General features: G+C 48.8%; 1 protein-coding gene across 2 annotated transcripts in view; it reads left to right on the top strand.

Annotated features, from left to right (window-relative positions):
• Positions 1-25,529, top strand: part of TMC8 (transmembrane channel like 8) — a 136,013-nt gene that overhangs the window by 86,018 nt on the left and 24,466 nt on the right. For both annotated transcript variants that reach the window (XM_085617501.1, XM_085617500.1), the window contains exon 16: positions 3,917-3,995. In XM_085617501.1, coding sequence (XP_085473627.1) covers positions 3,917-3,995 — 79 coding nt within the window. The remainder of the gene's footprint in view (positions 1-3,916; positions 3,996-25,529) is intronic.

Raw genomic sequence — 25,529 nt, 5'->3', positions numbered from 1 at the left:
GGCCACCATGACAGCCATCAGTCTTGTGGGGGGTTAGACACTGTGGCCCTCATCATCTTAATTCTCTTAGCAGCAGTTATCGTCCCCATCGGGATATGATATCCACAGGAACACAATGAATCTCTTTACTTTTTTCTGGATATTTCAGCTGCTGAAAACGGCCAAAATCAGAATTACTGGGGCAATTAGAATCACTTATTTCCTGGTAATTCTTAATTTCTTAGTGGATCCTAAAGGTCCAACTTATAATGCACTGAATTTTCTTCGCTCATAGAACTACCGTTATCATAGGGGTGGGGTAAATGCAACCTATTTACTGGGCTACTCATAATGCGGGCCTCTGTAAGTTCCAAACCTTATGTCTGAGCTGTCCTCATTGTAGCAGCAAAAATTAGCTGGGATGTCATAGAAACCGGCATAATAGCCTATTACCCAGGTCATTCCCTTGGAGAAGGGACAGAAATTAGTGATTTCCTCATCAAACTTGCACTGGCTTGTCTTTGACACAGGTTTCCCATTTCATTAGCTGTGAGTGTCCTGTTTCAGGGATGCTGCTGGGGATGGGTGGCAAGGTAATCTAGAAAGAGTGGTGTAAAAAAGAACCAAAGCAAGAAACCACTTTAGGAGTTTAGGTTGCATACTGACTCCAACTGTCCATCATCCCATATGTGGTGTAGCCACTAGTGTAGACATCAGGGCTAAATGTGTGTGTTGTGTGTGTGTTGTATTTACTTGAGTAAATTATTTGACATCTGACCATATCTGAATGATATGGGTAGGCCGAATATACACAAAGAAGGGCACCCTGTGTGAAACCTGTCAGAATGCCCAGTGGTGTAGATCCTCAACAAATTAATGATCCCTGATTGTCTGTTTCTTTGGTGGTGGAGAGGTATAGTGATATAATGCTTTATAGTTTTTGGTCTGTCAGGCTACCAGTTTAAGACTCTTTGTTTCGGTATGTGGAAAAGTACTGCACATGAAGTATCTTACACAACACTAACCCATACTTGGGATTGATAGTCTGCTTTTGTTCACCACCAAAGGTTGCACCACTCCTATCCAAGGACATGGAACTGTAAGTGAAACTAGCCGTGTGGAAATAGGATCTCTTGCCCTGTGTTAGTGCTTTTCTTTGTGCAAATGTGGGGCAGTTAAAGCATTATCTGTTGGTTCGAAATCCATAACTGATACTAATCAACAAATCAATACATTTAAATACCATGACGCACATTAAGCTCCACTAGGAAAACAGAGAGTGGTTACGTTTTTAAACCATAAAGTTTATTAAAAGATTATAGGTTTACAGATTCAAAATAATCAAATTATTGTAATTGAATACTAATCCATACATGAATGCATTATTAAGTCTGAAGTACAAATAAATCAAAGTTACATAAGCAGAGGACAAATTATAATAAAGAGAGCCCCCTCCTCTGCTCTAAGCTGTCTCGAAAGTGGACTCTGCAAGCATTCTGAACTGTAGCCTACTCTACTCAAATCAAACAATTCTAACATTTTCTACACCTACATGGCTCCCATAAATCGCTCCAGGCAGGCTGAAGCATACAGAGACAATCTAGGGATCATTCGTTTCTCAGGATACTTCACAATGCAGCTTTTGTAAAGTCCTTCACATCTACAGTTATTTGCAACAAGCAAGATACATTGGACAGGTATATTGTTGCAACTATTTAGGACATTCTACATTTATCATGTAAAGGAAAACATTTCACATGAGAAAACGAGCAAAGGCACATCACGTTTGTTAATTTGTACTTGAGCTTTTCTTAGAAATAAAATACACATGTGACATGAAACAAGTTAGCAACTAAATGTTAGCCATCTTAAAATGCAGGTTTACATTAGCTTTGGTCAATCTAAACATGAATAATACACATTTAATAGTATTTGCATGTTTACATGTTACAAAATATGGAAAAAACCCTTTCAACTGCTTCAATGCGGGGAGGACCCGAAGGTACCGGGGCTGCACACATATATGTGTGCGGATACATCAACATCTCCCAATGTGTGTGATTCACCCCTCTCTACAGCCGGAACGATGAACTCTGCAACGCCCTGTCGTGGTAGGGCCCTTTCTTTGTCCCCAGTTTCTTAAAAACAGTAATAACTTTTGTTTGTTTGTTTGTTTGCATATTGACATACTGTGCCAGTTACGCAGAGGCAGCAAAGCTAAAAAACAGACATCGTGAAATAACTATGATAGTAATAAACCAAGAAGATATAACTTGAAAATATTGAAAAAGTCTAGTTGCTAGGGAACATAAGCTTAAAAGGGCAGATGGTATTTTAAAAAAAAAATGTCAGTAATTTCTCTATGAGACTTGCTATGAGCTCTGTAGTATGTCATTTCATAATTGGTGCCCAACCTAGGAAGTAGACCACTGTGGAATTTCTAAGAAGGAGAATTTCCTCTGGGGTGGAGTACAAGCAATGTAACAGATGCATGGCACTGGCAATGTACAGGCTACTTTCCTTTATCAGCTCTAAACACCAGCCAGTAGGTCTTGCATGTGATAAGAGTTGGAAGAAGGAACTGGTAGAGTTTATTCAAGAGTGAGAAAGCAGTCGAATTTCTGAGCACTCACTATCTCAGCCGGACTGGGAACCAAAAGTAGCTCCAGCAAATGTAGCTATATCTGCCCCATCTGATTTAGAGCGATCATGCACAGCTACCAAGCCCCTTTACCAGAAAAGGAAATTTGGAAGTGCACCCACCACTTCTCCTCAACCTCAAACCTCTGTCCCTTCCTCCACTGAACTGTTGTGGACTGGGAGTCCTGCAGGGCAGAGACTCCGCACTGGCACTGCTGCAGTGTTTCTAGTACTGCAGCACCACTTCACTGCATCAGACGGGTAGATGCTGCAAGTGTGGTTGAGAGCGTATTTGATGGCTGCCATCATTGCAAGGAGCAGTCTACTTATTAGTCCTCAATTGTCAACTCCCCTGTGGGAATTCATGGTGTCCCTAATGACCAGTCCAGCCATGCCTACAGTCTGGTCTAGTGAATGGCCTCGCTGATGGACAGTGATCAGCACTGTACTGCCACCGTCAAAGTGAGGCCATATAAGAGACCAAACAAGCATATGAAATTCAGGTGAAGAAATTAATTGAGAGTGTAGTACATCAAGAAGGTTAGGTTTCAATACAGCAGTCTGGACTCTTTTGGAACTAAACAAATGCAAGCGAGCTGTAAGTTCAGAAACAAAAACAAGAAGTATAACCAATGAGATAAGGGCTGGAGAAATACCATTCCAGCCCGCTTTCAGTTTGCAATTTGTGGTCAGGTGCTGAGGTACTGCAAACCGCCACGATGTAAGGTCTCATTAGCTGGTATTGAGTAGACCTGATCAGGCTGAAGAACATCTCACTGCTTCCCCATGTCTGTGTGTCTACAATAATAGGTTGTTACTAATAGGAAAACCAGTTACCTTTTCTATGATATTGACAACGTCCTAATATCATGAATCTGAGAGGAAGATTATATTCAGAAGAGTCTCGGAAGGCTTCCTGTTCTCAGAAAAAGACAAGGAGTGAAAGTAACGGACAAAGGCCTAAGAACTCAAGGATTAAGGATGAGGTAGATTGGCCACACAAGAAAAACATGAATCCTCTTGTTAAGATGAGGAGAATCAGTGACTTTGGCTCACTGTAGCGTGGAATGGGAAAAGGATATGTGAGTGATAGCGGCACCTCAGGCACATGAATGCAGTGCCTGCATATTCTAGTGTCTCATTACTGGCAGTTGCGTATGTCGATCTTGGGCGTATGTGCTTGCGTATTCCAGTTAATTGTCTGCCCTTCATTGATCATGTGTTAAAATCTTTCATCGCAAGGCTTCAACACTTCTAGAAGGCTCTCATAATAAATGTGTCCCTCCTCTCTTCACAGCCTAGTGTTGACTGTATACATCTCACAGGATCGAGCCAACAGACAGACTATCCGGCAGCTCAAAACTCATCTGGTCTTGGTGAGTCCCAGTGTGTTTGTCTCTGTTCGTGCTTGCACCTGTAAATCTTTATCTGTTAGTATGTCTCATGTATGCGTATATCTGTGTATCTCTTAAGTGGAGTGTGTATGTGTTTAATTATGTATGGTTTGACTATAGTTATTACATCAAATATGACATCTTATTTGTGTGGCAAGAGCTAGAGCTTTGTCAGCTTTCGGGTCTCTGAACACGTTCATGCTCACCATGGGAGAATGTTGACTGAATATCTTTCCTTCTTTTATTACTGAGGTGAGCCAACAAAGGGACTTCTTGTGGGGCGGGAGAATAAATCTTGCTGCCTCTGTTTTTTCTACTGTGCCACAACATTACTGGCCACAAGGATCCCTGCTCTACCACATTGAATCCACGGCACCCTTGCCTGATCATTGTCGTTTCTCCTGCCAAGGCCCAGTTGTCAGGCTCCCCCAGCAGCATCATCCGCTGCTGTTGCTGTGGTACTCTACCCTTTGCTGCTGCCAGCTGAGGCCTGTTGTGTGGGAAGATGTGGAGGTCCATGTGATTAGCTCCCTGTGAGTCTATGCGCCTTAGTCTCAGCAAGAGCATTTAACACATGTATCTTTAATCTCTTTATTCGCCGAATGTATGACAATGCTTACAAACACTTTCGCCAAGCATTCGAGGACTGGAGTTAGTTTAATAATTCCTACCTTTATTGAATATATGGGGGTATTTCTATGCCTCCCTTGCATGTTTCATGGAAAGCATAGAAATATAGACATTCCCGGTTGAAAGAGCTTGAGTGGTTATCACACCGGCAGGCCCATCTTATGCAGTGGCAGCACCAGGCCTTTTATAGTCACATTCCAGTTACACTGGCTCCTGAGACCTGATCAGCAACTGCTCCGACAGTTCCTTCTGCTTTAGCTGCAGCATTCAGATCATAGCAATATGTCTCCAAATACGTCATATAATGTTCATCAGTTGAACCCACCCCTCCTACAAACCCCGCCCATGCACTCTGCCAACAGCGGGGTTACACCTTTCTCTCTTTAACTGGGGTGGTCATCTTTACGGGTTTATGAGGACAGAGCTGTTCTTTTTTCATTGCTCCATGATGGCCACCAAAGGATAACCTGAAGACTTACACAATCTTAGTAAACAGATGTTCGAGGCATATGAGCTGCAGATTATACACTGTGCATAGCTCGCCATCTGGTGTTGGGCCCGGATGTTTGCAGTTTGTTTTTCCTCTTGGAAAGTCTTTGGAAGTCACGAGTTCGGTGACTCCTCCCTTGGTTCGTATTGCGCATGGGCTTCGGCTCCATCCTCAGATTGTTTTTTTCCGCCATCGGGCTCAGATGTAATACTTCGCGCTCCGGTTCCGAACTTTCCAGTTCAACGATCGACGGAAAATCCTCGCTCATCGAGATCCTTCAGATAATAAATCATCTTCATCACCTTCTCTTCGGCACTTCTTCGATTCCGGTCGTCGACGGCGGCCTTCGGGCCTATTCCTGCTCCGGTCTCGGCTGATGGAAAGAACTCCTTTCAAGAAGTGCCCTCGATGTGGGTCCAAGTTTCCCCACACCGATCTCCACGAGGTGTGCAACCTCTGCCTCTCCCCTGAACACGAGGCTCAAGACTGTCCCGCCTGCAAGTCTTTTCGCTCTAAAAAGACTATTCGAGATCGACGGGCTAGACGCAACATGGCGCACTGCTCGACCTCCGCTCCAGTCGACATCTTCGGGGACGACGTCGAAGCTCCGGGACAGCAGAACATCGAGGAAGAGGACGACGACCTCATCAGTGCTTCCGAGGCCGACGACTCCGATGTGGAGGACATCACCCCGGCGCAGAGGGTCGTGAGTACAATACCCCCTCCCACACCCACGCCGATACCCACAAAGGCTTCGGTCACACCTTCGCCTTCGGGCCTAGGTAAGACCAAGGATACTGCTTCTCACACCCCACCTTCGGGCCCGGTAAAGAAGCCTATTAAGCCTTCCGGCAGCTCGGGCTCGAGCCAGCCTGCTATCGGTGCCGAAAAACACAGAAAAGATCGGCCTCCATCTCCACACCGAACCCAGTACCAAAGCCTTCGGTGTCGAAACCTGCCCTGCCGGTGCCGACCAAACATCACAAGGCCCTCGGCACCGACACTCCCGTGCCGAAGCCTTCTTCGGCGCCGACCAAAAAATCGGAGGTCCCAAAGAAGCACGGCTTGGACAAGCCTAAAAAGCCATCGGCCCTGAAAACTTCGGCGCCGGCCGAGCAACCAGTGTCCCAAGAACTTTTTACACCGGATCCTCTCCAAAAGACTCTCACCAAGGATCCAAAAACTGGACATTTAACATTGTCTACAAAAAAGAGACACTTGGACAAACCAGCTCCACCTCCACCTCCAAAGAGGAAAGACACTGCTACCTCTCCTTTCAGAGTGCCTTCCCCTCCTCCTCCACCTCCTCCACCCTCCCCACCTCTACCCTCTCCACCCCCGCCTCATCGTTCCCCAACCTTGTCTCCTGTCCCAGACGACTTAGGAGACCCATTTTACGATCCAGCAGATGTGCCACAGGATCCCACCCCTACTGGATCTCCAGACCCATGGGACGACTATAATAATCCGGACATCCCAGATGTCCCACAGGATGACCTTTACCCATCTAGGCCATCCCCACCTGAAGATTCCTTGGGTTTTCACCACTTATTACAAAGGGCGGCACACGGGGTGGAGTTACACACTGACCCAGTAGAGGAGGATTTTCTCCTAGACACCTTTGACGACGCACATAGGTCTACTGCCATCCTACCTATGTTAAAAGGGGTGGTTAAACATGCACCGGAGGTCTTTAAAGACCCAGTCAGGGCCAGGGTCCTAAACCCCCGTATAGAGAAGAAATACAAAGCCGCCCCCACAGACCCTTCATATATTAAAGGCCCTGCACCTTTGGATTCCCTAGTGGTATCTACAGCTAGGAAACGCTCCAATTCTCAGGCGTCAGGCGAAGCACCACCACCTGACAAAGAGTCCAAGCTCCTAGACGCGTCAGGTAAGCGCACTGCGTCACAAGCCGCCAACATATGGCGTATCGCCAACACGCAAGCGCTATTGGCCAGATACAACAGGGCACAATACGATGAGTTAGAGACCATCATGCACCATCTCCCTGAAAAATATAAGAACAGGGCCAATGAATTGATCCAAGAGGGTAAACTAATAACTAATACCTCTATTCGCTGTGCCCTAGCTGCAGCAGATACAGCCTCCAGGGCCATAAACACCAGTGTCCTTCTACGTCGCCATGCCTGGCTCAGAGTTTCAGGTTTTAAACCTGAGGTACAAGCCTCTATACTAAATCACCCATTCGACCAAGATCATCTATTTGGCCCAAAAGTTGACGAAGCCCTCGAAAAGATGAAAAAAGATACCGACACGGCGAAATCCATGGGAGCCCTACAGTCACACACTCCTAGGCGCTCCTTTCGCCGCTCTTCCTTTCGAGGCACGGGCAGAGGCTACTTCTCGGATACTGCATCCACGTCCTACAAATCCCCTCCTCAATCTACCTTCACAAAGGGTTATCAAAGAGGCGGATACAGAAGAAATAATAACAAGGGCAGAGGCAAGACAAATACCGCCCGCTCTGCCACACCTAATACCCAATGACTTTCCCCCACTCCCTCTAGACCATTCCACTCCGGTCGGGGGCAGAACACAACATTTCCTTCACATCTGGGAGACAATCACCTCAGACAGATGGGTGACACAAATTATTCAGTCAGGGTATTGCTTAGAACTAACATCTGCCCCCCCAAACATTCCACCCAGGCACCGCCCTATGTCTCAAGAACATACTGCACTACTAAAACAGGAGGTGATCTCCCTCCTGCAAAAAGGAGCCATAGAGCAGGTCCCCATAAATCAGCAAAATGTAGGGGTCTACTCACTGTACTTTCTGATTCCAAAGACAGACGAGACCCTACGACCTATCCTAGATCTCAGACCTCTAAACACATTCGGACCATTTTCACATGGTAACCCTTCAACAAGTTCTCCCACTTCTTTCCCAGAACGATTTTCTGACCACTCTGGACTTGAAAGACGCATACTTTCATATCCCAGTACACCAGTCTCACAGAAAGTACCTAAGATTTGTGGTGGACGGGCAACATTACCAGTTCAAGGTGCTCCTGTTCGGGGTAACAACAGCACCAAGGGTTTTCACCAAGTGCCTAGCAGTAGTGGCCACACACCTCAGAAGACAGCACATTCACGTCTTCCCGTATCTGGACGACTGGCTAATAAAAGCCACGTCCTACGATCAATGTGTGCAACACACCGCCGCTACAGTCCAACTACTCCATCAGCTAGGTTTCACGGTGAACCATCAAAAATCCCACCTGGTGCAATCACACACAAAACAATACCTCGGTGCCACCATAGACACCTCAAAAGCCATAGCCTATCCCAATCCTGCCAGGATAGCAAAGATACAGGCTCTGCGTCAAAAATTCATATCTCAACACTCTCTCCCAGCAAGAGTGTTTATGCAACTGATAGGGATGATGGCCTCTTGCATCTTCATAGTGCCCCATGCAAGACTCCAAATGCGTCCACTCCAGGAGTGCTTAGCGCGCCAGTGGAACCAGGCCCAGGGACAACTGGCAGATCTGGTGTTGGTAGACGGTCACACCCATCGCTCTCTGCAGTGGTGGAACACCACAAACCTTTCCAGAGGTCGACCGTTCCTGGACCCGGTCCCACAAATAATCCTAACAGCAGATGCATCACACTCCGGCTGGGGAGCTCATCTGTTACATCTCACAGCACAGGGCACATGGACGCCACAACAGAAGTTACTCCACATCAATCATCTGGAGTTACTTGCAATATTCCTTGCCCTAAAATCCTTCCAGACGCAGATTTCAGGCAAGGCAGTCCTCATCCGCACAGACAACATGACTGCCATGTACTACATTCAAAAGCAAGGGGGCACACACTCTCCACAGCTCTCTCAGATACCTCAGAACATATGGAGATGGGCAATTCCACAAAAAATCTTTCTCCTGGCCCAACACGTCCCAGGAGTCCAAAACACCGTGGCAGATCTGCTCAGCAGACAGACGCAGAAGATCCACGAGTGGGAACTTCACCCACAAGTTCTTCACCCGTTCTTTCAGAAGTGGGGGCATCCACACATAGACCTATTCGCCACCCACGAAAACAAAAAATGCCCAAGCTTCGCCGCCAGATATCCACACCCATTGTCCAAAGGCAATGCGATATGGATGAACTGGTCAAACAAATTTGCATACGCTTTTCCACCTCTCCCACTAATTCCATTAGTAGTGCAAAAGCTACAACAGCATTCCCTAACACTGATCCTAGTAGCTCCAACATGGGCCAGACAACCGTGGTACACCACACTGCTGGAACTCTCAGTAGTACCACACCAAAAGCTACACCTCTCACCATGCCTCCTAACCCAGAACCATGGAGAGATCAGGCACCCGGACCCAGCTCAGCTTAACCTTGCGATCTGGCTCCTGAGGTCCTAGAATTCGAATACCTTAACCTTCCCCCTGATTGCATGAATATTATCAGGGAATCTAGACGCCCTACTACTAGGGCATGCTATGCGGCAAAGTGGAAAAGATTTGTTGTTTACTGTCACAACAACACAATAAATCCTTTAAATGTGTCCATACAGCACATCATATGGTATTTACTCCACCTACAAAGGTGTAACCTAGCATATACTTCCATTAGGTTACACCTCGCTGCCATTGCTGCTTACTTGCAGAACAGGCAACACCTATCGCTTTTCAGAGTGCCTGCCATCAAAGCCTTCATGGAAGGCCTCAAAAGAGTAATTCCACCCAGAGTACCACCCTCACCTGTCTGGAATTTGAATATCGTTCTCACACGGTTAATGGGACCCCCTTTCGAACCATTACATAAATGTGAGCTGCAATTTCTCACATGGAAAACAGCATTTCTAGTGGCCATCACTTCCCTTAGAAGGGTTAGTGAAATACAAGCACTCACTATACAGGAACCTTTTCTCCAAATGCATCAGAACAAGGTTGTACTCCGCACCAACCCAAAATTTCTACCCAAAGTCATTTCTCCATTCCATTTAAACCAGTCGGTAGAATTACCAGTCTTTTTCTCACAACCTCAAACCGTTGCAGAAAGAGCGTTACACACACTGGATGTTAAAAGAGCTCTACTTTACTACATCCAATGTACACAACCTTTCAGGAAAACCAAACAGCTATTTGTCTCCTTCTCTCCACCACATAAAGGCAACCCTATTTCTAAATCAGGGATAGCTAGGTGGATTATAAAATGCATACAGATTTCCTACCACAAAGCAAAGCGAACGCTATCGGTTCCCCCAAAGCCCACTCTACAAGAAAGATAGGGGCTTCTATGGCTTTTCTAGGAAATATACCACTAGATGACATATGCAAAGCAGCCACATGGTCAACACCACACACTTTCACAAAACATTACTGTGTAGATGTGCAAACCAAGCAACAAGCTAGTGTGGGCCAGGCTGTACTAAAAACACTGTTCCAAACAACTGCAACGGATGCCGGTGGTCGCCGCTAGGGTTGGGTACTGCTATATAATCTATGCACAGTGTATAATCTGCAGCTCATATGCCTCGAACGGAATATGCTACTTACCAGTATGCATCTGTTCTTGGCATGTAGAGCTGCAGATCTATACACGCCCACCTGCCTCCCCGGCTACCTGTATCCGTTCCAGTCTTATCTTATTTAGATACAACACACATGGGTTTCTTTACTGTTTCCACTACGCTCCATCTTTCCCTGCTGGTGAAAAACAATCTGAGGATGAAGCCGAAGCCCATGCGCAATACGAACCAAGGGAGGAGTCACCAAACTCCTGACTTCCAAAGACTTTCCAAGAGGAAAAACAAACTGCAAACATCCGGGCCCAACACCAGATGGCGAGCTATGCACAGTGTATAGATCTGCAGCTCTACATGCCAAGAACAGATGCATACTGGTAAGTAGCATATTCCTTCTCAGCTTCTGCATGTCACTGTAAAAACACACACATTGCAAGAAGTTTTACAAGACTACGGGGATATGTCTTAAATAAAATATTTACTTACATACATATTTTTGTGCTGTCCATGCCTTTCCCTGCTATTGGAATGTTATGACTAGGGTGTTTCTTTCTCTTCAGGGCATTTAATCTCTACACTGTAGCATGTCACAAATGTTTTCACTTTAATCACTGTGACAAGCACACTATTGTTTCAAAGTGCAAGGAAAGAAAGGCCCTCCTCTTCTTTTCCTAGCAGCTCCTAGAGAACCGACCATTAAGTTAAGGATTTGGCTTTTAATACATATTAAGGAGCTCTCAATGACCTTTAGTTTAGGCCAGCAAAAAAAGCATTACTTTACATCACTTGGGTTTTGAAGCACAGTCAATGTTTTGACCATTAGGACTTTGAAGGACAGTTATTCTTTACCATTTAGCAGTAGTCAATAGAGGATCTGCTGACAACGAATTGGATAACTTCTAGGAAGCCATTAAATGTCCACAGAAGCAATTTGAAAAGCAGCCAAGAACTAATGTTTACTGTCAAGGGTTTTTTCTACTGGTGAACAACAAGCACATGAAAAGCATTGGTTCTTATGTAGCTGTTCTTTACATTACATCATCAATATGTACATTAGGAATCGAATGCATTGACTCAGATCCTTTTTAGGTCGAGGACTACCGGTCTGCCGAAGGCAGAACCGGAAGTCGGAAGTTTTAATGTTTTCTAGAGTGGCTATTTAGCCCGCCTCTCTTTTTGCTTCTCCTCCATTGGCTGGCTTCCTAAACGGAGGCCAGCCATTGGAGGAGAGAGCCGTCCCTCCAAATAGGCTCCGTCTTTTTCAGATTCGGGGGCGTGTTCCTTGCTGTTTTTTCCACTTTTTAGCCACGCCCTTTTAGAACAGCAGGAACACGCCCCCGAATCCGAAAAAGTTTCGAAGCTTCGATCCGCCATTTTTTTACTGTCGTCTGGCCGTGAGGATCCATCCGTCCGGCGCCGTCAGGGCTTAGGCTGGAGGGGGTGGGGGCCCTCTCTCTCCTCCTCATAGACTCCTGTCTCCCTCGTATCGCAACTTGTCCCCACCCCCGGATTACTCTCCACCTGGGCAGTATGGTGTTTCCCGCAGGTCTCCCTCACCGGGCTCTCAGATGCCTAAGACCTCCAGGCATTACGGCTCATTTCGTAGGTCTCCCTCCCCGCGCTCCCGAAGGTACCCTTCGCCCCCTTCAGCAAGATACCACTGAGAGCCGGAGAGCAGTAGACGGGTGAGTGCACTCTCGTGCCCGAGGGGGGGAGGTCACGAATCCGCAGATGAGAGGCGGTAGCAAACGGCGAATCGGGTGTATATGTCGCCAGCTTGGCGCAAGGACAACTGAGATCATTAAAGGCGAACGATCCCCTTTCTCCTGGGGGTCGCAGACCTCCGTCTCCTCCCCGGCGACCTTTCTCCCCAGGATCCCGCAGGCCCCTCTCTCCCCCTGGATCCCGCAGGCCCCTCTCTCCTCCTCATAGACTCCTGTCTCCCTCGTATCGCAACTTGTCCCCACCCCCGGATTATTCTCCACCTGGGCAGTATGGTGTTTCCCGCAGGTCTCCCTCACCGGGCTCTCAGATGCCTAAGACCTCCAGGCATTACGGCTCATTTCGTAGGTCTCCCTCCCCGCGCTCCCGAAGGTACCCTTCGCCCCCTTCAGCAAGATACCACTGAGAGCCGGAGAGCAGTAGACGGGTGAGTGCACTCTCGTGCCCGAGGGGGGGAGGTCACGAATCCGCAGATGAGAGGCGGTAGCAAACGGCGAATCGGGTGTATATGTCGCCAGCTTGGCGCAAGGACAACAGAGATCATTAAAGGCGAACGATCCCCTAGTGCCAATATCGGCAACAGTTATCACAACATACATAAGTACATAAATAAAACACACGACACTGAAAGTAAGTGGAGAAATATTGCTGCAGGTTTATTAGCATAAGCAATATGCAAACATGGTGGGTTATCTTACGGGCGATCCCAGGGCAGGCCAGCCCCTATGCCGCCTGCCCGTCTGATAAGCCTAGAGTCACCATGGCAACGCCAATTGGTGTATACCTAATGTTGGGAGGGTCCCCCCCTCCCACCTGTGGACCACCAGTCCACTTGCTACACACGCCCCCCCGTGATGGGTGGGCGGAGCATACATGGCAGCCCCCGGTTGCTCAGACCCACAACCGCCTGTCGGTTAGCGGGGCGCCGTCGGTCTTCCAGTGGACACGCTAAAGATCCCTGGGTATCCTGGCTTAGCACCACACGGTGCTGCTGCATGCTATACCCCTTGGTATGTGCAGACCCTGGATCGCCCTGTAACTCCTCCTGCAACACAAAGTGAGAATTGTTAGAAAACCTGGCCCCCCCCATTGTCCCTCCGGACGCCGGGTAAGCGGATGGGCGGGCAAGGCGAACGAGCGGACAAGAGGGCGAGGAGGGGGCGGAGACAGAATATGTACCCCCCTGGCTCCTCCCCGCCGGAAGCAGCTATCTGCTGGGGTCTCCCTTGGTCCATCCCAGGGACACGACCTCCCACCCCTGTGCCTTCCTGTGGCACTAAGGCGGCCGCCCTCAAAGGGGCGGGCCGCTGCGCAACCCCCCCCCGGGCAGCCTTACATAGTGCCAATATCGGCAACAGTTATCACAACATACATAAGTACATAAATAAAACACACGACACTGAAAGTAAGTGGAGAAATATTGCTGCAGGTTTATTAGCATAAGCAATATGCAAACATGGTGGGTTATCTTACGGGCGATCCCAGGGCAGGCCAGCCCCTATGCCGCCTGCCCGTCTGATAAGCCTAGAGTCACCATGGCAACGCCAATTGGTGTATACCTAATGTTGGGAGGGTCCCCCCCTCCCACCTGTGGACCACCAGTCCACTTGCTACACACGCCCCCCCGTGATGGGTGGGCGGAGCATACATGGCAGCCCCCGGTTGCTCAGACCCACAACCGCCTGTCGGTTAGCGGGGCGCCGTCGGTCTTCCAGTGGACACGCTAAAGATCCCTGGGTATCCTGGCTTAGCACCACACGGTGCTGCTGCATGCTATACCCCTTGGTATGTGCAGACCCTGGATCGCCCTGTAACTCCTCCACAGCCTTGGGAGTGGCCACCGTCACTACCAGGGCCCCCCCACCAAGGTAGACCTATTTCCTTACAACCTGCTGCAGCCAAAGCTTCCCCTAGGTCCAGTAGGAAAAGAACCGTGCCTAAACTAGAGAGGTGCACCCCATCTCCCTCCCGGCACCCTGTAGACTTGGCGTGTATAAGATCATGCCTGATGAAGCCCAAACCTCTTTGCTCTGCGCAACTGCGCATGGCTCCAGGTAGACCTTTTTACCTACAGTAACTGATACCGGGCTTCTCCCAGGTCCGGCCAAGACAATCTACGCCCAACCGAACCGGCGGGCGGCATGCCCCTCAGGACAGGTGCCCTCATCCTTTCTAACTCCCCCGTGGATTTTGACTGAAATGACCGTAAACCTAAAACTAGGCGTTGGTCCAATGAAGCCTTTGAATGGCTGAAGAACAATCCCCTTGACAAGACACTCCTGCCTGGCAGTGCCAATGCGGGAGGGGTAAGAGTTGACAAGCCCGCCTTACCTCCTCCTTCACTCAGTTGGAGTATGTCCATCGCATTCCATCAGTCACCACCAAATGAGAAGCCTTGCCCTCCCAAACTTTTGCTAGTATACCAGGGAGAGACAGGACTGAGTGACCACAAAGGAGGACCAACGTGTAAAATTCTTCACTATCTTGGATACTGGGTAAGCCAGTTGTTCTCCTGCTAATTGGTAGCCCAAAAGCATTACCCCGGGGTTTCCCTCAATCATGTGGACCATATCGCCCCCGAGGAAGGCCACTTCCACAACCTGCATAGCTGCCAGCCAGTGCTGAAGGGCAGGATACGTTACCCGGTACCGATACTCGCATCCATGGTACCTGTTTCGTCGAACTCAAGGACGGGCTACTCAGTGAGCAACCAGGCTCCGCCCACTCAGGCCTGGCCGTGCCCATGCGGGAGGAGGTGAAGGTTGACCAGCCTGCCTTCCTTCCTCTTTCACTCCGTTGGAGTACGCCTATCGTATTCCATCAGTCACCGCCAAATGTGAAGCCTTGCCCTCCCAAACTTCTGCTATTATACCAGGGAGAGACAGGACAGAGTGACCACAGAGGAGAACAACGTGTAACATGCTTCTCTATTTGAATACTGGGAAAGCCAAATAGTTCTCCTGCAGATTTGTAGCCCAAAGTGTTACCCCGGTGCTTCCCTTAATCATATGGACCATGGCCCTGTTGGAAGGCCACCTGCATAGCTGCCAGCCAGTGCTGGAGGTCGGGAAAAGTTACCCGGTACTGATGCTCGCATCAAGGTACCTGTTTCGTCTAACTCAAGGGCGTGCTACTAAGTGAGCAGCCAGGCTCCGCCCTAGTACCCCGAGGCCAAACCCACGCCCCTCCAAGTACTGCTGCTTCACCTGCCTGTTAACACGAATCCCAGGGCAGACCACCGGCCTATAACCCATGCTTGCCCATGCCTGAGATAAAATACCTCTGAACAGCCTGACAACAAGCTAACCACCAGCAAAGAGTTCTGAATGTTTCTGACGCTGCCAAGAAACATGCGCATCACTTAAGCAACTGGCACCATGCCATAAAAGTGACAATTCAACCTTCTATGAAACAAACGTGCCCTTGTGGCGATCCGAGTAGTGCTCCCTCCAGGCCAGCAGCCCTACTCAGGCAACCCGCACCCTCTTGGCACTGGCACACCCCCGCCACAGCTGCCCTCGAGTGCCTGGTCGTGTGTAGCCACAACCTAGGTTTCATCACTGCGTCATACCGGGGTATGATGACCCATCTAACTCGACTGCTGAGTGCCCATTGCACCATCGCAAGTATGCCTTTGCCTGCTCAGAGTCTGGCTGTAAAGTTGGAAGGCATTGACCCCCCAGCCCAGGGTGAAGATGGCAGCATTACAGTACCTGGTGCTATGGACGGTCCCCGTACCCTGATGGGACAGAATGCAAATCCCTTGCTCCTGTACAATTTACGCGAAGGAGTGCAGGCGTGTAGGAATCACAACCTAACAGTGACTGTGCACAGGAACTAGTATTCGACTGCGACCTATAGAAATGCATGGTGCTATGCAGCACAGCTTGGCCCATCTGATCCACTTTACAAACCTTGGAAGCAAGCCTTTGCTGGTTGCCCTCAGATCCTAGCCGTGCGCACCTAAACCAGGGGGTTCCCTTTACTAACGAAGCATTAGTCCTAATGCTAGCAAGCTTACCGCTCAGTGTCCCAGGACATAAAATGCTAAATCTACCACATAATCTACATTCTCCGACCGCAAGTGAAAGGATGTGTTCACCCAACCAATGTAAACTAAAATTACCACAGGGGAGCACACAGTTACTGTGAAAATGGGTACTCCTACCTTCAACCGGATCCAACAAAAGACCGTCATGCTAGCCCTAGTGGTATAAGTTCCCCTGCCTCACTCATGAAATAACCAGGCACCCAAAGTGAACGGCTAACATAAAGACACCAACGGGCAGAGGGAGCCCTGCGCAGGGTTCAAGGAACGTGTAACAGTTGACTAATCTGCAGGGCTGCACAGCACCGCACCTTTACTAGGTGTTCCGCGCACTGAAAGGTATGACTGATCACTATTCATGGCGTTCTCACGCGCAGTGAGAATACGTCTTAATCGACAAATGGGAATGATGTTACGTGCGATACTGAGCACATGTCATGCATCCCTATATTAACTACAAAAAAGGCACTCCCTACAACAAGCCCATCTATTGGCTAACCAGCTAAACCAACAGAAGCGGAATTAAACAGGGTCGCACGTGCCGTGGGCCCACTGGAATGCAACAGCCATATGACGCCTGACTGGGATGTACACTCCTTGCGCTGGCGGTGAAGCCAACCACCTTCTAGCCGGCTGCCGCTCAGGGCCCCCCTCATTTCCTACGAGGCCCTGAACCACAGACCTTCCTTACACTTTCACGGTCTTGGGGCGCTGGCCGTTACCGCACAGCTGGAACGTGCGCAACACGGCGGCTTTGTTGACAAGGTTTAACGGTTAACAGCCCCTCCCCCTGCAGTCTTCCATATCTTAAGACAGGCAGCCGAAGAAGGCTGGAAATGGGCAAAGGAACCTGGGCAACGCGACAACTTGATTATGCCTGAATGTTTCCGTAGCGCGGACACGTTGCTCCAAGCTCTTTACGAACAGTAAACCCTTTGAACGGCGAGTCCAATCTTAGCTGACACATTAATGTCAAAAATTCCCCCCAAGGCGGGTGCTGATCCAAGCAGATTAAACTTCTCGCCTCATCTCGGAGGACTGCACAGCCAGTCTAATACCACTGTGCTGCCCAAAGGACACGGTTGACGATCTCAGCACTGGCACCCTACCCTGCCCAATATGGTAAACACACCCCATCGCATTAATTTGGGATTGGCAACCAAAAGACAGGAATATCCTCAACTCCCTAAATTATAATCGAGTTAACCACAGCTGGGGAGAGAAATGCATCCAGTGATGACCAGTGTTCCCCCAGTGGGTAACTGTGCCGAAAGCACCCAGCCTCCCCTAGGAAAGCTGGTCCTCTTACCAGGAAACGTTCAGTGACCCAAGCATATATAAATAGCTTGTATGCAAAGTTAACAACTGGCACAAGGTGCTAGGTGAGGCGCAACACATTGGGGAAGGGCAGGGGCTTGGTGAAAGACTTATATAAGTTTTAATGTGAGCGTGGCGGCGAAAGCTTCACACTTCTTATAAACGATGTCAAAGCACTTACATGGGTTGCGGCACGTGCCATGGAATTTCTACTATACCAGCTACAAACTATCTTCCGTACCCGGCATGCACTGCGTGACTTGTTGGCATCCTTGTAGATTCCGATTATATGATTAACTACAAGCATGCCCAGACCCCAATACCCGGGAGCTCTTCACTATCAATGAACGTCACGAAGCGCCGTCCAAGAAATAAGCCGTTGACTGCGTCCAATCCACTCACTCGTCATTGGATATCTAACACAGTAGAACTTTCCTTCACCGCAACACGGACCATGTATGTTTCTAAAACATCCAGAGGCTCGCTTCAATGGATCTCTATGATTTACTACTAGCAATTTTATTGAAAAGTATCGTTTAGCACCAGCATCTTTATTTACAAACCCAGTAAGTTTTAGCTGCTTATTTATAACACAACCGCCTAGCGTTATGGGACATTACGGTTTATGTGCAGATTAGCCAAACACAATAGCGTGTGCAGAACTAGAATGACAGCTGGAAATACTTCTGGTTGGTGAGGGTGCTTGGTCCTGGCATATCCCGGAGGCTCTTCACCCGGTTTCCTAACAGAGCCTGGGCCGAGCCCTGCATGATCGGTGCTGGCTGAAGCGGGGTCTGCCCGTGCTCTTCAGGTAGCAGCTGCCTTTGTTTCAACCGCAGCAGTACCCCGGTTACCTGCCCATCTCCTATCCCGTTTTCCAAAGGGAACGCCTTGGGAAGCCTGCAGGAAGCACGCGCCCAAAACACCACTGCCTTGCCTGGGCATCAGTTTACACACCATGGAGTAACACTCCCTCCCACAAAGGCTGAAAAAGGGGCTGGTGGTCTGGAGACTGGTGCGAGTGGCGAATAAAAAGGGGGGCTAATATGGCTCACCTCTGGTAAAGCGCTACTTAAGAACGCAGTGTTAAGTGTTACTGTAACTACAAAACCCTTTTCTCCATGCAGACTTTTTTTTTTTTTTTTTTTAAATAAACGTTTACAGGTAATTAGCGCCATTTTAAGCAAAAAGCGTTAACCCTTTCCTCTGCACCTAATCTTACATCCAGTGTACACCAAACACTTATTCCTGCCTGAACACCATTGTGGGCTAAAAATATCACGTTACATTAAGGATGTTAAGTATGGCATGGAACCTGTGGATGCCGAACGGCAGCACGTATCTAGGTAACATTACACCCAAGATCGAGGAAAACGAGTTCTTGAATTTGGAGAGATAGAGTGTAACTAACCGGAGGACGTGATTTATGGGGACCAACAGGTGTCTCCGCCGGGTCTACCTGCTTGTTGTACAGTACACAGCTGCGACCCAGGGATCAATGCCGACTTATCACCGGCGAAACATAAACGCGACTGTGGGCGCAAGGAAGCCTGGCCACTGCGGTGCGATCAGTCGCCTTACGGCCCCCCAAATTCCCCCCTCCTCCGCCCCCTATTCCTGGTTGGAGTCTGCCGGTCTTGGTCGGCACCGGAGTTGCAGCGCAGGGAACTGCGACATCCGTAGGTTGCATGGTGGAGTAAGAACGGGCCGAAATTGCAAAGTTCCCATGCCGGTGTTCCATGCAATATGTCATAACTAGTATTTTGCAATATAGCAACCTATGATGTACTTTGGTGTAGTAGTGTCCTTCTGTGCAGTCCGGTGCTGCCGATAGCTGCGCTTCATATTACATTTGTCGGTAGCAGTAAGGATGTGTGTAGCATGGAGGGTAGGAGTGATTTAAGGCAGTACCCGGCTCCTGTTAGGTGTGTAAACCTAACACTTCTATATGTTCTTCGTGATGAGAAGCAATGCATATCTCTCATGCCAAGACATCAGACCTCTTACCCTGCTTCTAGTGCCTAGACCCATCTCTCTCGACTTAGCGCATGGCTTTGCCCAGTAGAAAATCAGGACGAGACCTGCTTTTAGGTCTCGAGTTAGGCAAGAGCTTATGATTTTTAAAAGGGTTTCTATTAAAATGGAATTCAAGTTTTTTGTCAGAGGTGGGAATCGAACCCACGCCTCCAGAAGAGACTGCGGCCTTAACGCGGCGACTTAGACCACTCGGCCATCCTGACCCCAAGTGTATTGGGTCCCAGACTGAGCAGTTTCTCAGCGGTGGCGATGTAATCTGCTAAGGGGAATATCGCCTGTGCGCTCGGGCTTTGGAAGCACAAAAAGGGGGGGCGAGCCCCCGCAGCAGGCATGAACAGGATGACTCGGAGGCTAGTCTGGTCACCTTACCAGGGTGCCAAAACCGCTGTCCGAAGCAGAAGCCGGACCCCCCCACAGTCCTGGAGACCAGAAGCGGCCGATGCGCGGCCTGCCCACCACCGCCCAGGTCATGGGTACGTACTGTGCCCATTTCGGCCGCCCCAGTAAGCTCTGGTGTGCTACGGCACTTAGGGTCGCAGAAGTAGACACGAGGCCCGAGGGCCCGCCGCGGCAGCATGGTGCTCCGCCGCCACCACTCCCAGCCGAGGTAAGCCCGCAGCTCTACCCCTCCCCGCCAAAAACATAGCTCGGGGGCCGCCTAGTGAGCCCAACACAAGCTGGGGGGGAGACAACAAACCAGGGCCGGCCGCAAAAGTCGGTACCCGCCAGGATGGCAAGTTGGGGGTAACAGGCAACAGGGAGGTGAGGCGGGGTTCGAGGTGCTTCAGTGGCGCAGGCAACAGGAAGTAGTGACCCTGAGGCGAACTCACGGCGAGTTGGAACCACTGAGGCTAGCGAGGATTGAGCGTGGGCAGTGAGCATGGAGGAGGCTGGCGTTTTACGCTCAACAAAACGGCTGGCAAGCCCACCTAAAGCTCTCCGCTATGCCCGTGTCTGTGCTCCTTCTTCATTAACCCTGGAGTCCATTAAAGTTTGACAGTCTCTGCACCGACGATTTGGCACGAGGGGGAGGGGAGGGGGGACATACACGGAGCCTCCCCTCCTTGCCAGGGAATGCCCAGTCCCCAACTCGATGCTACTCTACCGGGAGCCACTTGGCGCACCTGAATTCCCGCGCTCTCGCCACTCCCGAACATGGACGGGAAAGGGTCCGGATGCCGAGTTCCTGCCCCCCAGGTGCATCGCCCCTGCACTGCACGAGCGCCCTGTACTGGAGGAGCTGCATCAAACCCCCCCCCCCCCCCAATCCAGCACCAGCCCTGCAATGGCCGGACGGTACCGGGGTTAATTGTTAGGGGGGGGGGCACATAAACTCACCGTGTGTAGCAGCTCCTCACCGAGCAGATGGCGTGATGCACGGCGCCCAGGGTAGTGGTAAAAGATATGACCAGTCAATGCATAGGCAGGGGGGTGCGCGTTCGGACCCATGGCGCACGCCACACGTGTCCAGGCAGGCCAGCACCACGTCCAAACGACATCCAGGGCCAAGGCGAACGAGCGGACAAGAGGGCGAGGAGGGGGCGGAGACAGAATATGTACCCCCCTGGCTCCTCCCCGCCGGAAGCAGCTATCTGCTGGGGTCTCCCTTGGTCCATCCCAGGGACACGACCTCCCACCCCTGTGCCTTCCTGTGGCACTAAGGCGGCCGCCCTCAAAGGGGCGGGCCGCTGCGCAACCCCCCCCCGGGCAGCCTTACATTTCTCCTGGGGGTCGCAGACCTCCGTCTCCTCCCCGGCGACCTTTCTCCCCAGGATCCCGCAGGCCCCTCTCTCCCCCTGGATCCCGCAGGCCCCTCTCTCCTCCTCATAGACTCCTGTCTCCCTCGTATCGCAACTTGTCCCCACCCCCGGATTACTCTCCACCTGGGCAGTATGGTGTTTCCCGCAGGTCTCGCTCACTGGGCTCTCAGATGCCTAAGACCTCCAGGCATTACGGCTCATTTCGCAGGTCTCCCTCCCCGCGCTCCCGAAGGTACCCTTCGCCCCCTTCAGCAAGATACCACTGAGAGCCGGAGAGCAGTAGACGGGTGAGTGCACTCTCGTGCCCGAGGGGGGGAGGTCACGAATCCGCAGATGAGAGGCGGTAGCAAACGGCGAATCGGGTGTATATGTCGCCAGCTTGGCGCAACGACAACAGAGATCATTAAAGGCGAACGATCCCCTTTCTCCTGGGGGTCGCAGACCTTCGTCTCCTCCCCGGCGACCTTTCTCCCCAGGATCCCGCAGGCCCCTCTCTCCCCCTGGATCCCGCAGGCCCCTCTCTCCTCCTCATAGACTCCTGTGTCCCTCGTATCGCAACTTGTCCCCACCCCCGGATTACTCTCCACCTGGGCAGTACGGTGTTTCTCGCAGGTCTCCCTCACCGGGCTCTCAGATGCCTAAGACACTTTGGCTGACATAGCATTCTCCTGTTCAAATTAACAGACGCATTTAGCCCAGTTTAAAAAAATGTGTTCAGGGTTAGGAAATGAACATTGCATATCTGCAACCGCTGACAGAACATGGAAACAAATTGATAATAATCTGCCCACGTTTGCACTGTACTTGATTTATCGAACAATCAAATTATACACCCACTAGTGAAGGAATTGAATAGTAATTTGATATTTTTTTCCACACCAAATTTTTCTTCCTCAGATCATTTGCATAGTACTAGTCATATTAAATGTTTTAGATCACCAAACACACATTAATTGATTGAGACCTAGACATATCACATCCCACAAGGGAACACACTGCACTGTAAAGCCACACATGCTCTAGCAGAATACCTTACTGGATTACGTCAAAACGCAAAGAGGAACGTGCAGGATGCGGCACCTCATGCCAGTGGCACAGACAAACAAGATGGTAAAGACAACCCGTGGCCAGTGCAGATGTAATACGAGGGTAAAATCCGGACACGGAGGCTACACAGACATTCACGAGGGTAAAGCCACGTTTGGAACAGTGCAGATGCAATACAAGGGTAAAATCGGGACACCGGCTGTACATAGACAAGAAGATAGTGAAAACCAAAACACAGCCTGCACAGGTGGGTAAAACCATACCAGGACCAGAGCAGATGCAATACAGAGTAACATCAGGACACCGTCTGTAGAGAAACGGGATGATAGTGAAAACCAATGCACAGGCGAAATAAATAGTAAAATGATACCAGAGCCAGTGCACATGCAACAAGGAAGTACAACTAGGGTACCGACTGCACAGAGACAGTGGTAGTGAAACCAAGAAACGGACTGCACAAAACAATAGGACAATAAAACCAGGACACAGGAAACATGTAAGGGCAAACGCATCAAGGCAAGTGCAGAGATTCTTCAAGTGGCTAAAAGTATGGCATAGGCTGCACAAATACAAGATGATACTAAAACCAGAACACAGGATGCAGAGACCAAATATGTGGGTAACGCCTTAAAACAAGCAACAGAGATGTACTGGAAGGGTAAACTGAGGGTGCTTGCTTTATTAAAATAAGGTCATAGCAAATCGATGGCAAAGACTACACAGATAACAGTATGAATGAACGTGGAAGTGATATTGATGCACATGGTATACACCACTGTCTCTTTCACTACCTCTCTCTATCTCACTACATCACAACACCACTCTGCTTACATCTCACTACCTCACAACATGCCTCTCCCTCACTACATCACTGTTTCACTACCTCACTCTCTCTCACTACATAACTCTCTCTACCTCACTACTCCACTCTATCTCACTACCTCACTATCTCACAACTTCTCTCTCTCAAAACATCACTACCTCACTCTCTAGCTCACAACCTCACCACTTCACTCTCTCTCACTCACTACCTCAATCACTCTATCTCACTACCTCACTCTTTCTATCTCACTAACTCACTTTCACTCTCTTTCACTACCTCTCTCTCTATCTCACTACATCACAACATCACTCTATGCTTATATATCACTACCTCACAACATCCCTCTCCCTCACTCTTTCACTACCTCACTCTCTCTATCTCACTACCTCACTCTCTATCTCACTACCTCACTCTCTATCTACCTCACTCTCTCTCACTACCTCACTCTCTATTTCAATACCTCACTCTCTCTCTCTATCTCACTACCTCACTCTCTCTCTGCTAATGCAATAGGTATCACATATGCAAAACAAAAAGCTAATGCCAATAGAAATGACAATGCCATTTATTTAGGGATACAATAATGATAAAAAAATAATGAGCAATACCAATAGCTCTACCTATAATATTGCCGAGACCATTGCATTGTAAATGCTTGTTATGACTTGTGAGTACTACGCCAAGTTTATGCTAAGATTTACAAGCAACACCGCCTCTTTCAGGCATCACACAAGCAAAGGTTTTAATTATTGTGGTTAGAAGCCCATCAGGGAAAGTTGGATGGGACTAAGCTCACAATAGTTCAAATTTCCACCCTACTGAGGTTTATAGCAGATTTGGGATGTTATAGTACTATTGATGCCAGTGATTGGGGGCACATGCTGTTCTATCTCAAATCAAAGCTTAGAGGAATCTCTCCCTTGGCTTTGCCTCTGGCCTATAGAGATAACCATAAAAAATGTACTCTCTTGTTGAAAATGAGTTACTTGCCTTTGTTACGGCAGATCATAAATTCCATGTATATGTGTGGCGAAGACCGGTCTGTCTTCACACTAATCATCACCTGCTATTGAGGATCTTCAATGACGTTTCTAGAAAGAAACCAACAGCAAGGATTCACAGATGAACCACCAAGTGATTGGAACATTACTTTATGGTGGACTAAATCCCTGGTACTCGATGTGATATCCCTGGTACAAGACGTGAGTGCAGACTTTTTCATCTAGATCGCTTATCGATTGGAAGATTACCTGCCAGAGAGAGACAAAGAAGGCTTCATAAAATGTTCTAGAGGACCTTTCTGATTGCAAGAACAATGGAAAACTAGAAGTATCGATGGGTGTCCTGTAAGTTGATCCCTTAGATCGAAACCCAAACCTCTTATATGTGGTGTCCCCGGGCTCTATTCCTTCACCCCTTTTTCAGTATTTATATGCACTATGTCCTTGGTCGGTGTTCAATTTTATACTGTGGAAGTTATTCCACATTTAAATCATATATGTACATTAATATTAGTTATTCCACAATTATATATGTGTATTAATGTGAAGCTATTGCAATTGAAACAAAATTGTTATATGTTTTAATGTATGTTTCTTACTTAGACTAAACTAGGCACCAATTAGGCTTCTACTCCATCTTTATAAAGCAGTGTCCTGTTTCATTGTGTTCATTGTGTGCTTAGATTTCTTGTTTGTCACCAAATGTAGCTAGAAGTGCACTATTTATTTTCTTATGACACATTGTTCTCTAAGAACTCGCTGGAGGAAGCCTTTTTGCTACTCTCAAAGGCTCTTTTTTGCTACTACACTGTATAAGGTTCATTCACAATTGTTCCTGTTGTTTATATAACTAGTTTGTTCTGACGGCTCCAAATGACATTAGGTCAGAAGGGGCAACTCATATTCCTGTAGAGGGATAGTGCTGTGATGGTAGGGTTGTATGACATTTTAGAATATTGCAGTATGATTTGCTAAAATTATAATACTTTTGCTCATACCATGCTGACTTTTCGGTTTCTATAATTTCCTATGGTAATATTCACCATAAAAGAACCCTAAATTTGGGGGTGAGACAGACGTTTTCCTGAGCCTCTTGGGAGGCTGCCCGCTTTTCTATTGATTTGCTACTTAT

This window comes from Triturus cristatus, chromosome 7, assembly GCF_964204655.1.
Source record: "Triturus cristatus chromosome 7, aTriCri1.1, whole genome shotgun sequence".
NCBI lineage: Eukaryota > Metazoa > Chordata > Amphibia > Caudata > Salamandridae > Triturus > Triturus cristatus.
This window is presented reverse-complemented; position numbering and strand designations above follow the sequence as displayed.